The sequence below is a fragment of the Anoplolepis gracilipes genome, chromosome 10, assembly GCF_047496725.1.
Source record: "Anoplolepis gracilipes chromosome 10, ASM4749672v1, whole genome shotgun sequence".
NCBI lineage: Eukaryota > Metazoa > Arthropoda > Insecta > Hymenoptera > Formicidae > Anoplolepis > Anoplolepis gracilipes.
The window spans coordinates 10,526,399-10,543,385 of NC_132979.1; the positions used below are offsets into that span (position 1 = coordinate 10,526,399).

The 16,987-nt window shown below is 35.3% G+C and overlaps 1 protein-coding gene across 1 annotated transcript in view; it reads right to left on the reverse strand.

The window, feature by feature from the left end:
- Positions 1-16,987, reverse strand: part of LOC140670393 (dynein axonemal heavy chain 12-like) — a 57,927-nt gene that overhangs the window by 16,079 nt on the left and 24,861 nt on the right. The window contains exons 6-7 of the mRNA XM_072900950.1: positions 7,488-7,698; positions 5,929-6,202 (exon numbers count right to left, since the gene is read on the reverse strand). Of these exons, the coding sequence (XP_072757051.1) occupies positions 5,929-6,202; positions 7,488-7,698 (485 nt within the window). The remainder of the gene's footprint in view (positions 1-5,928; positions 6,203-7,487; positions 7,699-16,987) is intronic.

Sequence of the window (16,987 nt, forward strand, 5' to 3'; positions counted from 1 at the left end):
CCGTTAAGGGGGTGAAACACCCTCTTGAAAAAAATCGGTTTTTATATTTCTGAGCGAATACCGTAAAAACAATAAGAGATATAAAAAGAAGTTTCCAATAAAAGTTTATGGTTTTTAATGTACTTTAAAAGTGCAATCAGATTTTTCTAAAATGTCATATTTTTCGAAATCCCTCCCCTCCCTTTCAATTTTTGAAAATTTTGAAAATTTTAAAATTTGTCTTATAGCAAAACTTATAGCTCATTTGACAAATTCAACCATATATGATAAAGTATTCCGAAGTCGCATTTTTTAGAAATAAACTAAAAATATCTCTATATACCACTATACGCGCGCTTTATCTGCTTCATGACACTCGCTATTCACAGCGACGGTTTTTTCTTCGTAAACTCAGAGGCAACTATAAATTATCAATAAATAATTTATGAGAATATACATTTACAAATTATAGCAAAATTATATTTTTATAATTTATAATTACATTATATATATATATATATATATATATATACATATATATACAGGGTGAGCTATTTTAATCGATCCAGTCGAATATCTTGAAAATCAAGCTCGGGAGAGAAAAATTTTTCAGGCAAAAGTTGTTTGATTTTGAGGGGGCCATAAGATGGTACCATTGGTTTGACTTTGAAGAGTCATTTGAAGGTCACATAAACGTCATGTTTAATTTTTTAAATGGGACACCTTATATATTATTGCACATTCTTGTAGTTTATCTCAAGAGCTTTCCAAAACACTATAATAAAATATTTTTTCATTAAATACTTTTCGAGTTATAAGGCTTCAAAGTTGCAATATTTTAATATAAAATATAAGATATCTCGTAAAATATTAATTTTTCGATTATCTTACCCTAATACTTTTATGCACAGAATAATGAGACGAATCAAGTGGTGTAATTAAAACACATAGTTATCTTTAAAAAAAATCTGAATTTGCAACTAACAGTTACACATTTTTACTTTAACATAATTATGTGTTTTAATTACACCACTTGATTCGTCTCATTATTTTGTGCATAAAAGTATTAGGATAAGATAATCGAGAAATGAATATTTTACGAAATATCTTGTATTTTATGTCAAAATATTGCAACTTTGAAGCCTTATAACAAGAAAAGTGTTTAATGAAAAAACATTTTATCATAATGTTTTGGAAAGCTCTCAAAGTCAGCTACAAGGATATGTAACAACAAATAGGAGGTGCCATTTCAAAAGATTGAGGTGACCTTCAGGTGACCTTTAAATAACTCTTCAAGGTCAGACCAATGGTACCATCTTAGGGCCCCTCGAAACCATACAACTTTTGCCTGAAACATTTTTTTCTCTCAGGCTTGGTTTTCGACATATTCGACTGGAGGAATTAAAATGGAACACCCTGTATATAAACTGATACCAATAATGTGTCAACAAGACGTAAACTGCAATCACGGAAACGACTAACGCACACGCACACGCACGCACGCACACACGTATCGCTAACTAGTGTGCGTACGTGTGTGCGTGTGTGCGTGCGTGCGCGTGTGCGTGTGCATCAGTCGTTTCCGTGATTGCAGTTCGTGTCACATCGTTGACACATCATTGGTATCAGTTTATATTAATTAGAACCGCGATATACGTATCCTATGTGTTCGAAAATGCGATATTTGCGTATCCTGTGCCCGGCGTTGTTTTGACGTGACGCGGGGAACGAGATATGTATTGATATGTATAAAAAGATGCTCGAAACGTTGAATATCGCAAGTCAAACGTTTCGTTATTGACGAGACGACCGCGATCTTTTGGATCATGCTTGAATCGTGGGGATGGCTGACGCTTATTTTGCGTGGGAACGACGATGCGATAAATGTCTTCGAATTTTGAGAGAGAGGTGTCGAGTCAGGCGATCCGGCAAGTCTACCGGAGCGATAAATTCTTTAGTGGTTCGAATAGCACAGTTGACAGGTATGATAGAAAACGGCGCTTCGAACATTTTGATGGTGGCGACAGCAGTGACATCGAAAGGCGAGATAAATTTTTTGGTCTAAGATCAAGACAGCTTTTAAGAGACATGTAGTGACTGGTATAGTGGTGAATTTGAATTATATAGAGTCTTTACAATTTCTCGAAGATGTTAGAGATATAATTATAAATCGAGTGCGCGATGTCATCGGCACATGTGACAGCGTTCAACGGAGAATTCGTCGCTGGAGATAGAGTCGCTGTAAAAACCATTGCTACTAAAAATAATTTTCTATTACCTGTTTCCGATTTGCGAGAGTAGTATGGAAGACGTATGATCGATTCCATCTTGTCATCGTTGGAGGAGTTTATTAACGATGGAGATTTTCCTCATTTTTTTCGTTATTGTTTTGAGTGCGTTCACAACCCGAATTTAGACAGAGAAGAGGAAATATACAGAAGAAGTGGTACAGTTCGAAATACGTGCTTGGTGAAAATATCGTAAAGTATATATTAATAGATCATAAAAATTGGTGCGACCATTGCTGGTACACGTCATTGTTTTACATCACAGATTGAGAAGACGAAAGGAATAAGGAAGAACGCGATCGTCGTTGGGAGATAAATCACTGATTGCTTAACACTTGGGTTTTCAACAAACACAGCAAAGAAGGAGAAGAATAGACGACGTGGATGCATTTCCTTCCACTAGATACACTTCGTTGGATGCGCATCGCGCGTGTATTTCATTGAGTGATGAACGATCAAAATACTAAGATATATTTTTTATGCGTTCTTTACAAGATTTGGTTTTCGACCGGAATAATTACAACGCCGCTTGATGGGTGAAAAATCTAGCATTAAAATTGATAAGGATCATTATTGCTCTTGTGCAGACACAAAGTGTGAGTATCACATTGATCCTTTAATCGTAATTATTTTTTCACATATTTATGTTTAATTTTTTGTTACAGATTAAAAGCTTTTCAGAAATTGAGATAGATGGATTCGTCAATATATCGAATATGCAAGATAAGTGCAGATGGAGAAAATATGAAAAGGAAATAAACCAATGGGAAAGAGATAACATGCGGGGTGATGTTCCAGAGATTGGTGACACCGCTGAATTATTTCTTGAGATTTTCGACAACTGGATCGGTCTTCGAAAGCTGTTCGGAGAAGAGCCGTACGAATCTTGGGAGGAAGAATCATGGGACACAAATGGGTTCGACGAACTCCATTGTATCCACAAATTGGCGAAGAGATCGCGATCTCGATGATATCGATGATACTGATGAGCGTTCGAACAAAAAAGAATTGTGAGTTTTTTTCTATCATAATCCTCGACGCTATTCATAAAATTCATACTTGCGTATTTCGTATACACTTATTGATATCTCCTTTCATTTACATTATACTTTGATTTGCGTATTTCATATTAGATTATTTTTTAATATTGCGTCACACTTATTAATATATTCTTTTATTTTAGATTATATCATTGTTATTTTGTATTATATTCATATTATACGTTGAATTTTTTAATTTTTACAACACGTGTATTATTCTTCAAATTGTTCTTATTAAAGCGAAACAACTGAAAAAAATTATTTTTGATAAATAATATCTCTCCTACTTCCTCGTCTATTCTTGTCGCCGGATCTCTCTCGTCTTATCGCTCAATCGTCAGTGTTTCTTTTGTGCGACCACTAAATTATCTCGTTTTTTTCCCTATTGGGTCATGTCTCGTCTGTCGTAAATTGCGAACTATTTTTTAACAATTCATTATTGTATCGTCGAAACCGTGATTAAATCTGGCAAAATCATCGTGTTGTTCTTCCGCGATTTCTTTTACTTCTAATTAAGACGATTCCTCTTGCTTCCAATTAGCGCGAATGTACGAGGACGCGATTAGATAAATGCACATTGCATTGTCGCGTTACCTCTTAATCGGAGCTTTCGATTCTCCTTCGACGTATTGCCCTCTCTCTTATTCTTAGTGCTATTGTCCCGCTAGAACGCACGAGCACAGACGTTCAAGCGACCGGAACGATTAATCACGTCCGAGAACTCTTATTCGTGTCTCCCTCCCTCGCTCACAAAGATGCTGGCGATTCTGATTGTGGCGACGCTTGTTGTTTCCGTCATAACGCATTCTCTCGCCAAAGAGCAAGAGATTTTTCGCTTTTTACGGACTTATGGCTTCTTAAACGACGACGAGACTTCGCTATTATTGAACAACACGACAGATCTGAGTTACGCGCTTACATTGTTTCAAGAATATTACAACCATTTCAGAAATGGTGAATTAACGCAGATTACACTTCGTCTAATTCGCAGAACGAGATGCGGTATAGGGACGTTCCGGATCATGTTTACAACTCGATGGCGTAAATGGCCGAAAACGCATCTCACGTGAGATTTTCAATCGACTGATGTGGAAAGTATACGAATGAATTGAGCCGTGTTTGCGGTATGGGCGACGAATTCCTTAATGTTCGAACGTGACACGCTTTGTCCCAATATATTAATATTGTATCAAATGGATCTTCATAATTTCACGAATCCGAGAAACGGTGACATCTGCGTGTCGAAGTTCGACGGTCCCGGATCGGTCTTAGCCCACGCGTACTTTCCAATCGGAACGGCCGACTATACGTCTGAGGTATAAATTAATGCGAAAAAACCGTAACACATTACTCTTGATAAAAATCCACCGAACAAGATTCAACTGTTGCACACGTTGATACACGAGATCGGTCACACTTTAGGCTTGCTCCACAGTTTACGCAGAGACTCGGTTATGTTTGCGTTCATACCAGACAATGACAAACAATTTCCAGTTAAACTGAATCTACGACGATATTATATCTATATTATATCTATACAAAATATATATGGATCAAAAAATAATACAGAAAATTCTAAACTAATTCTTGACTTGCCCTCTACTACGACGACATCGACGATAACAACGATCACGACCGTAACTTCGACAACGATTGCTACCACGACGGAAGCGGTACCCCGACGTCCCTCGAGGATGGATCTGTGCGCGTTGCGACGTGTAATCGCCGCGTTGATATTAAATCATTGTATGTACATTGCTTACAGAGACAATATATGGTCCATTAACATAAACAAGAAGCCTTTCGGAAAACCTATGATATTGACCAACTGCGTGACCGACGACCCATCTCTTTCTCTTCTTACACCAGAGACTGAACTCCAAAGGCCGAACTCCATAAACCAAGCTCTGGAGACCAATTCCTAGGAAGTTCCTAGTAGGAACTCGCATCCTGCTCCGCTGATTGAAACCGAAAACCCTCGAATCAAAGACACCTCTAGAGCGAACACCGTATCCCTCACATCTCCTCTCACGCCCTCCACTTACCCCCACATCACACGTAATACCTCAAGCATCAGAGACATCTCTCGAGCGAGCCTCGTACCCCCTCTTACTATCTATATCGCACAATAGCTCTCTCTTGCACTAACATGAAAACTAAATGAGAATCGGCCTTAGTCTTCTACTAAATACTACTACTACTACTACTATTACTTTGAAAAATAAAGTTAATTTTTTTCGAAAAAGTGATATATTGTTTATTTTTGCACAGACTTATCGAACAGCTTTTGTATATATGTATACATATACATATAAACAAAATACATTTTTAAAAATTATTTTAATTTTTAACTTAATAATGAATTGAATACAAAGATGAAAAAAAACTGCACACTTTTTATTTATTAATTATAGATTAATAATATTATTGCCATTTAGTTTTAATTTCTAATTTTTCTAAAAATTAATTTTTAAATGGAGAACAATAGATAAAAACACTGGAATGAAAAATAAATAATGAAAATTTGACGAACCTAGGCACAGGTGTTAAACAAGATAATAAAATGTGTTGGTACAAGGCCACACTATAAATAGATAAAATATAGATAGTGTCTGATTTACCTGGGAAACACGTCCTCTACTCGTGCATTTAGAATTACTGTCTCTTCTTGAAGTTTTTCTTCCAAATCGAATTTCATTTGTTCGTACATTGCTGAATTACGCTCAAAGATTGGTCTAATACGTTTTAACCATTGAACAGTTGTGCTGTTCAATTCAATATGATGTCTGCTTAGAGTAGTCATCTCAATCAGTGAACTCATCATAGAAAGTGAGAGAGCTATTTTACTCTGTAATTCTATCATCAGCGTTGATGTTGCTTTTAACATATACTGCCCTATATCAGAAAGATGCAATTGTTATTATTATTAATCTTTTCGAAGATAGCAATAACACTTTAAGATTACTTATAAACCTTGTTCTATTTTACGTATGATATTAAGTATTTAATTAATTAGAAAGGACAGAATTAAAGGTAAATGATTAATTTACACATTATGGATCATTTTTAAAATTTTTATTTTATATGACATGAGGTACATTCCTGAATAATACACTTTGAATTTTGTAGCGTTCTCGTTTTGCTTCCTGAGATGCAATTTTAGAATATTGTAATCTTTGTGCTTATTTGTATTATCTTTTCATTATATCCTATTTGTATGTTTATATTTATTTATATTTATTTATTTATTTATTTATGTGTTTGTTAAGTATGAAGGACTTCGCCTTTTCTCCGCTTATGTCTTTATATTAAAAATAAAAAGAGAATAAATATTTTAATAAACACGTGAGCAGGGGAACGGGCTCCGCCTATTCCTGATTTTAATTTAAGATTTAATTTTGAAATAGGTTCAGTTAAGTTATTTTTTTCTCAGTGGAAAGGGAGATGCTTCGTTGCTCTTCTGTCTACGTCTTTATGATAAAAAAGTTGAAAACATGTGTTAAGATTAATGGGTTAACTAAAGCTCTTTTTCTAAAAAATATTATTTTTACAATAGTTCAAAATTGCGCATCTCAGGAACCAAAAGAGAGCGCCACAAAAGTATTACTTGGGAATGTACCCATTATCATATAAAAACGTAAATAATCCGTAATATGTAAGTTAACCGAATTCAAATCTGCAAATTAGAATATAATGCTAACGCGATTCACGATGCGTGATTCGCCATTCGTGAGTAGTGCATAAATAATATGAAAAAAATTTAATAATTTGTATACTAATCTAAATATAGATAAATATGGATTTTTTGTTCATTATAAATATTTTAGATATTATGTTACAATATAAATATCTGAACTTATTAATCCGTGCGTGTGTGCGTGTGTGTGTATATTGACCAATTCTATTTTTATTATAAAATAAAATAATAAAATTAAAAACAAAATAAGTTTTTAAACAATTTTAAAATAGTTACTTTATAAAGCGAAATATGTGCAATATATTAAAGACATTTTTTATTTTAGAAGAAATAATTTAATTAAGTTTTGAAAATAAATATAAAATAAATGAATTTAAATGTAAAAAATGTTTTGCTTAATTCATGTGTCATTTCATGTATCATTTCAGTAAAATAATTGCGACAAAAAGAAAACTACAGCGAGTAATTAGGAGAAAAACTCACCCAATTCCAGTAATTCTTTTGTAGTTCGTGGAATATTCAATGCACGTTCTTTTAACATTTCAAACGTAGTGCATATCTCCAGATTGTAGGTCCAATGATGCTGAACTAGTTTGTCAATGATAAGTTCTCGTAATTCGTTTGCGTAAGCGACGAGGTTACGTTTCGCGGAGACTTGATTCAGTTTTGTCGTTACTAAATACTCGTTATCAGGCTGCAAACATTTTTTTTCTTTTGCATATTCTTATCATATAGTCTTTCCAATACATTACATGCAAAAATAATGAGTTTAGTGCATTTACATTTAATTAAATCTTTTTAAATAATTATAAACTGAATGCAAAAAGACTATGATAATAAAATAAAATACTATAGCTATACAGGGTAGGCCATTTTAATCTATGCACTGTAATATCTCAAAATCCATAAGTTTAAGACAAAAATGTTTCAGACAAAAGTTGTATGGTTTCGAGAGGGACATAAGAGGGCACCATTGGTTTGACCTTGAAGAGTTATTTGAAGGTCACATAAACGTCATGTTTAATTTTATAAATGGGACACCCTATATATTATTGCATATTCTTGTAGCTTATCTCGAGAACTTTCCGAAACACTATAATAAAATGTTTTTTCATTAAATACTTTTCGAGTTATGAGACTTGAAAGTTTCAACATTTTGTTTCAAAATACAAAATATCTTGTAAAACATTCCGTTTTCGGCAATCTTACCTTAATACTTCTATGCACAGAATAATGAGACAAATCAATTGGTGACAAGAAAACACATAGTTATCTTTAAGAAAAAATTTGAATTTGCAACTAGCAGTTACACATTTTTACTTTAACATAATTATATGTTTTAATTACAAATTCCACCAATGTTCTTCCCTCCCTGTTCACTTCCCTTTTGATTTTCTTCCTTTCCTCCCTCCTTCCATACCTACCGTATCCTCTCCCTCTACCTTTTCTTCCTTCCTCTTTATTCTAGCATTAAAGTCTTCTACCTCTCTTCCTAATCATTGTCCTAATCTCTCCCGCCTTGTCCTCCACTCTCAATCCCGTCCAGCTTCTTATTCATATTCCCATTTACATACACTCCTATTATTCGTCATCTCTCTTTTCTGCTTTATCCTGCTCATCATCTTTTTCATTTCATCCTCAATCTTTGTCCCCTTCTCTACCAGTTCCTTTCTTCCTCTTCCTATCCTATTCCTCTTCCTATTCATCATACCACCCATTGGTCTCCTCTTTCCACTCACTCTCTTCGCTATCTACACTCCTCATACAAATCCCCCTAGCAGTCTTTTCCTTGTCTTTCTCCACCCCTTTGAATCCATGTTTCCAAGAGAGTACGTCCCACACCCTTAGACTCTCCCAAAAATTCCAATCCTTGTTCCTCATACTCGCTACATTATAAAGCACCATTCTCCATCTTTTCTCTTTCCCCTTCACGTTCTTCTAATTCTTCCTTCTTTTCTTTTCTTTTCTTCTATTTTTCCTCTCTTTCTTTTTTCATCTCTTCCTTTGTCCCTTTTTCCTCGCTTTCCCTATATCATCTCTTAGATCCTCCTCTTCCTCATCCCACCTCCCATTGCTCGTCTATCCTAATTTTCCCATACCCCTATCCATATATTTTTCCTTTTACTCTCTTCCTTTTTCTGCAATTTCCTCTAATTTTTATCTTATTTTTTTTCCTTCCATGTCCAATCTTCAAAAATTCCTTCTTTTCTTTCCTTCAAACTTTTTTTCAACATGATCTTCTTCCTCTGCTTTTTATTTTTTACCCTTACCATCATTTAATTAGCCTTTTTTTCCTTTTCTTCTTCTATCTTTCTTATTACTTTTGTTTTCGCTCCAATATATTTTATTATTTCTTCCACTGCTTTCTGTCTCCTTCCTTCTTTTGTCTCCATTCTTTTTATTGTTACATTCCTTCCCCTCTCCTTTGCTCCATCACCTTCATTCTTCTCTTTAACTCTTTTACTTTATAATAACTTCCATATTAACTCTCCTTCCATTCACTCTTCTTTCTATCTTTCCTATCCTTTTTCAAAATTTCAACTTTTTTCTCCAATTTCTTAATACATTTCTTTATTTCCTTCCTTTCTTCTTTCTATTTATCTTTTCTTTCCCTAAATTCTTTTCTCCTCTATTTTCCTTCTCATTATCTTACCTTGCTCTTTAATTCTCTCATTCACCTCCTTCTTCATCAGTCTTAAATCTCCCCTTTATCCTTTTATGCCTCACATTTTCCTCATAACCTTTTCCATTTCTATCCTCCATTTATTCAATAACTCCTTTTCATCTCCTCTCTTCTCTCCCACCCTTTAACTGGCAATCTCGTTTTCTTGTTCCTACTAAATATATCTTCCCTTTTTCCCTCCCTTGACTCCTCTCTTTTTCTCTTTAACATATCCTACACGGTTCCATAACTCCCACGTATTTCTTTATTCACTGCGTTCTTTCTCCCAAGCTCCATGATCCTTCCTAAAATACACTCGCTTTCGTCGCCTGCCAACGTTTACTCTCTACCTTCTTCATATTTCCTGCCTAACCGTCACTCTCCCGATCTCTATTTCCCTTTTTCTTTCTTTATTTCTCCACCCCATTTCTCGATACACTCTCATATTCTCACTCACCCATTATTCTCTTACCGTCACTCTCTCCTCTCTTACTCTGACTCACAGTTTTCTTTAACACCTCTTAACTTTATCTGCAAAAATCTTTTTATCACAAATGTCACTCTATCGCACTGGAAATGGAAATCCACATAAGTGAAAAGTTTTTGATAAATATGCTGAATAAGGGACCCAGCCTCGATGACCTTGACCTTGACATCATATGTCAACATATGATGTCAAGGTCACTGTCCTGAGTAACATTCAAAAGGTTTAGCCGTTGCTCGTTGTTTATTAAAAAATTATTAACAAAAAAAGTTTAAAAAATGTGATGTAATTTTTCGTTCTTCTTGAAAGTGAAGTAACATTTTACAATGTATAATAACTTTATAGTAAACACATTTGTTAACTATCATTGTACGATATCACAGAGGTTTCAATATTTCATATATTAGGTGAAGTAAAAAGTTCTGAGCGTTTTTCGCTAATATTATATTTCGACGATAAAATTAATATAGTTAAGATTATCCGATTTAGATCAAATATGCGCCATTTTGTTCAATAACTTTTGTCCATTTTGAAGGCAATTTCATGATTCCGCGATTGAAGAAGTCCTCGTCCCTATTGGTAAAAAACTTGCTCATTTTCACAAGTCTCTCTTGAGGCCAGTTTTGTGCCATCAAGAAAATTTTGCAAATGCTTAAAAAGGTGATAATCGCTTGGTGCCAGGTCTGGACTATACGGCGGGTGCGATAGAACCTCCCATCCAAGTTCTCGGAGCTTCTGGCGCGTCGTTAAAGATGTGCGCGGCCTGGCGTTGTCTTGATGGAACACAACACCCTTCCTATTGGCCAATTCTGGCCGCTTCTGGTCGATCGCCTGCTTCAATCTGGTCAGTTGTTGACAGTAGAGGTCAGAATTGAGTGTTTGGCCCGATGGGAGCAGCTCATAATGGATGATTCCCTTCCAATCCCACCAAATACACAGCAAAACTTTCTTGGCCGTTAATCCGGGCTTGGCGATCGTTTGGGCCGCCTCATCGCGATTGGACCACGATCTTTTTCGGCTTTTGTTCTCGTATGTGACCCATTTTTCATCGCCAGTCACAATCCGCTTCAAAAATGGGTCGATTTCGTTATGTTTCAGCAAAGAATTGCAGGCATCAATTCGGCCCAAAAGATTCTTTTGCGTCAATTCGTGTGGCACCCATACATCTTCTTCTTGAGACCAGCCTTTTGCAAATGGTTCCAAACGGTTTTCTGGCTAATCTTCAGTTCCTGGGCAATGGAATAAGTGCTCACATGCCGGTCCGACTCGACGATTTCCATGATTTTATCGACATTTTCGATGATTGGTCTACCAGAGCGTGCCTCGTCTTCGACGTCCATATTACCAGAACGGAATCGTTGGAACCATCGCTTTGCTGTTGCATTCGATACGGTATTGGATCCATAAACAGTACAAATTTTTTGGCTGCCTGCTCCGCCTTTTCACCTTGGTCGTAGTGGTACTGAAGAATGTACCGAATTTTCTCTTTTTTTATCTCCATTTTGAAACGCTGTAACTTACAACTGGCTTGACCAAACACAAAAATGTCAAAGAACTTTTTTGTAAGCATAATGACATCTTTAAATCGCTGTTTAATATGCCCCGATGCGATATATTGTGAGATATGGCTCACTAAAGACATCTAGCGAAAAACGCTCAGAACTTTTTACTTTACCTAATATTTCAGATATGTATGGATACACTTATATGTGTCCGCATGTATACGCATCTGAAGCACAGGACAATATGTGTTGTTCTTTGCTTTCTGTTTTGATTTCTTCTGCCATCACACACACACACGAGGCGGGGGGGTGCAAAGGGGACCTTTGACTCCCCCTTCCGCACCCACCCCGTCCACCTCGCTTCGCGTGGAAAGTTACAAACCCATGTGAACTTTGCTTTGTCTTGCAATGTACATGCGAAACGAGGTGGACGGGATGAGTGTGGGAGGAAGGGTCGAAGGCCCCCACTTGCACCCCCCCCCCCTCGTGTGTATGTGTGTGTAATTATGAAAATATTGAAAATATATATCAAGATAAAGCAACAAATACAATAATTATGGTATTTCGAAATAAAACATTTTTTGTTTATAACTTTCTAACAAACAACGAGCGACGGCTAAAACCTTTTGAACATTACTCAAGACAGTGACCTTGACAATATATGTCAAGGTCATTAACTTCTGAAAGGGCTGACTTTATATGAATATTTCCCACTTTTTGTTATTAACTTTTTAATGAACAACAAGCGACGACTAAAATCTTTTGAATGTTACTCAGGACAGTGACCTTGACAACATATGTCAAAATCATCGGGGCTGGGTCCTCTATTAAGCATATTTACCATGTTTTTTTACAATCTTCTTATTAATTAATATATTGAACTAATTAATAAAAAGATTGTAACAAAAAAACATTTAATGCTGTCACGCATATCAAGCAGCAAAAAGCGAACAGAGTCGTCCATCGTTGCCCATCATCCTTGTTACTGGCTTATTAGGAAGCAGACAGCAAATATATATCTTCTTTTATTCAAAGTCGATGCGCTGAGTTCATATTACACAGTTTTCGCTTATTTCGTCATTCATTCCACTATGGTTACGTAATGATAAATAAATTGAATCTCGATATACTTCTTTTGTTATTAACTCTCCATTTTGAATTTCCGCGAAACTTTAGTCAATTAGTGATTTAACAGGAATCTCGCATATAGTCTCAGTTATATAGTTTTACGCGCATATACGGTTTAATTTTCAAGTAAAAAATTTTACAACTATGGCGTCAAAACGTGGTAGACCTTGTCTGTATGACGAAAAATTAATTGTATCAACAATTTTGCAATATAAAGATTGTTTATTGATAACAAAATAATTTCAAAATGAAGCAAAATATGAATTGTATCTCGTGAACGAAAAGTGGGATATTTCAGAAAATGATTTAGACATTAGTCTTAAAAAAGTGCGATTCTGGCACAGTGAGTTGAGCGTCTGCTGTGCTTAAGATCTCAGGTTCAATCCGATCAGAAATTTCGAATTTTTCTTCGACTTTATTTGATCGCCATCTCTCGGATGGAAATGACAACCCACCAAAGAGTATCTTGCCACAAAAATTCCCTCTATCTAAGCCGTTTGAAACCGGCATTAAAACAGTAGATCCCATTGACTGCAGATAGACGCACTCTGCGGTTGATGTTAGAGGGATAAGCCAGATGGCTGTATAGGAAGGGGTGTATAGGAGATGTGGATTGTAAGAGGTTGATTTACATGGCAAATCCTTAGGGGAGTCCGGGAGAAACCAAATACAATACAATACAAATACATTAGTCGTAAAAAATTATTTTAAATTAAAAGACAAAATAATTAACACAAATAGTTTTAGATTATAGTTAATACAAACAGTCTTACAAATATTTCAAATCACAATTGTTCATCCAATACAGATTTGAATATAAGTTTGAATATCACTGCTTCTACATTAAATACAAGCGATTATGATGCAAATAATGCTATTAAAATTATTTTTGAGAAATAAGGATTAAAAAATTTGATTGTAACAAAGTAATATGTTCGCACAGAAAAATAACGACCCTAAATTATATAATAAACAACTTCGAAAATATGAAATATTGCAACCGGATGTATTGCAATAGCTTATAATTGAGAAATTGTGGAACGGTTATATAAAATTAAATGTGCATATTATTTTAAACGAAATAAAATTTATAATAACACAATTACAATAAATGGAAAATGTAATTGTAGCATGGTTATTAATGGCGTTATTAATTATTTAAATTTTTAAAATGATAATGTTATAATATGTGAACGTACGAAAGGAACAGGCATATGTCAAGAAATCTTGAGAAATCTGAACGAACAAAAATTGATAAAATATTATGGGATAGACATTTAACTACTGAAGTATATAGAGCTGAACAGGGTGAAGAATTAATGACAGTTAATGATCCAGAACCATCGCATATTCAACGAAACGATAAGAAGTGCAAAACAAGAATATAGTCAAAATTTGTGTTTCTATAAAGAACTCCTTCAATCATTATTAATAATACAAGAAATTGTATATAAAAATATAATACATAATATAGGACTGAATCCTTTTTATATTCATTATTGATCTATTACCAGATTGCAATGTACAGAGAATATGCTGGATAAGGTTTTCAATTGCTACTGATGCAATTGGTAGTATAATAACCAAACTCAATAGACCTAATAATAATAAATCAAAACATATTTTTTTATATTCATGCATTTAAATTCAACTAACCATAACAATTTTCCAATAATGCAAATGGTATCTGAAACTCAAACAACAAACATTATATCTTTTTGACTATGGAGTGATTGCAAGCAAAGATACTTATACCAAAAGAAATTACGTACGATTCATGTAGAGCATTATTGACAGCTGTGATATGAGATTTTATCAAACATCAAAATATAGAGAAATATGTTACAAGAATGTCGGGACGATATTCCGACATGTTACGTTCATATATTTACATAATACAGATATTAATGCAAGTTTAGCATTCCGATGATAAACTAACAAATGATCATTTATGTATCGTGTGCAATAAATCAGTACATACGTTCAGCGACTGTTCACAGATTTTAATGTTGAAGAACAATCCAAGAAGATACAAAGAATTTGTACATTTTTTATGTCAAAGTATTATATCTAGAGAAGATCTTTCTATATTTAATATATCTATGATTCTAACTCATTGTCAGTTTTCATGTTAGTTTAAGAAAAGATATTGTGCGACGTAGATAGAAAGAGGGGGGGGAGGGGTACGAGGTTTACTCGAGAAATGTCTCTGATGGCTGAGGTGCGCGTGATGTGGGGTGAGTGGAGGAGGGAATTGAAGGGGTCTTCAGTTTCGATCGGGGGAGCGGGTGTTCGGGGTGAAAGTTTCTAGGAATCGGCCTTCAGAGCTCGGTCTCTGGAGCTCCGTCTTTGGAGTTCGGTCTCTGGTGTAAGAAGAGAAAAAGAGTTCTAACTCAAGTCGTCAATGGGGGGGTGAGAGGTGAGAGTTGGGAGAACTGGATTGTAAAAGGGAGTACATTAATTATGCCTTCGATTTTGGCGCGAGATAAAGTAATTTCATGTTTGATGTTAATTGTCCAAAAGGTTCTGTTTGCGACGATTTAATTTTATGTGAGTAGGTAGTAAACACCGAATCGGTCGTGAGATTTATTTATAGTATCAAATATTCAATGTGTGTAGATCGCTGTTGCCGCTTGGTCGCGTCTTTGACAATTGTCGTATTTTCATCACGGTCGAACGGAAGGATTGTGGTTGGAAAAAAATGAGATTACTACGAGGAACTGTATTTTTTATCGTTCATGAAAAGAAGAGGTTGTATTTTTTATCGCTCAAGGAAATATTACGTTTATTTTTGTATTTTGAATAATTTTATTGTGGGATTATTTTAATGTACATAAATATTATTTTTGCACTCATTACTTCATACATATTACATAAGTATTTAATTTTATTGTAGGGTTAATTTGGTACGCATTACACAAGTATTTTTGAATAATTTTTATTGAGTACGTATTAGATAGTCTTCTTGAAAAGGAGAGCTTCGCAATCGACGAGGTTATGCTATTGAAACTCTTGCTTTCAGATATCACGTCTGAGACATCCTCTTTGCTCGTTATCTTCGATACGATTTCGTCGAAGCGTTGCACTTTTTCGTTTACTCATGCTGTTAAAGTACTAAGAGTATCGATCATGTAGTCAACGAAGATTCTCAATCTGAATATGGCGCATACGGTGGCTTTCGACGGCGAGACGAACCATCGGCGTTTCGATGCGCAACACTCTTAGATTGTTTATTTTACCGAATCTTAGCGAAACGTATCCTATGTACATCGGTGGAGGAGGATGCATTTCGTCGTATTCGTGACCGCGAATGTACGATAAGAACGTGTTTCGCTGACCGAGCAACTGTTTCCACATATCGCGTGTGAACGAGATTTCCTTGCCATGGTTGTTTCCGATAATAATATCGACGTAAGAAGGACGACTGACGGCGATGGATACTTCGAGATATTTGTTGCGGTTGTTGATTCACGGATGCGTACATGGCGATGAGTTTCATCTCGAGATAGAATGGCTCGATTCGTTTTCACGACTGAAAGAATGATGAGCGGTTTTGTTCTTTTCTAATAAAGAATTCTTATATACTTGTGTTATATACTATTGATTTCATTCTCTTTGTAATTTCCACTCAATGTTGTATAGTCACGAGTCGTAATTTTCCTTCTCGTTATCGGCTCGATCGTCACTGTTTCACTAGGGCGATAAATTCTGTTCAGGAGATCGCGCAATTCCTGCAGCAATTTATCCGTGGGACTCAATTTCGAGAGCGTACAGATCGAAGTTACCAGCAAATTGCACGATATTCGTAAATTCGTTGAACGCGTAAAAATTGGTTTAACAAAAAAGTATAGATTTCTGTCGTATTGACGATAAGCAGACGTTATCGCGGTTGATATTCTGTAATAAATTATGTCTAATAAATTTCATAGAACATTCGTCTATTTCGGCTACTTTGTCGTTGTTGTAGATTACGTAGGTTCGTCTCGCATGAGTGTTCACTACAGCGTTACTTTGAATTCGTAGGTAGTATGATGTTCTTGAGGGATTTTGGCCAACCTGGTGTTAGTGTCAAAACCTGAATAGTGGCTCGCGTAGAACGAGTCGTTTACAAATAACGCAAGGTTGCCCGAGGGCCTTTGATACGCGCCCGATAAACGCGTGAAATTTTTTGGAAGAAATCTCGCGTAGTCGGTCAATTTCATAGGTT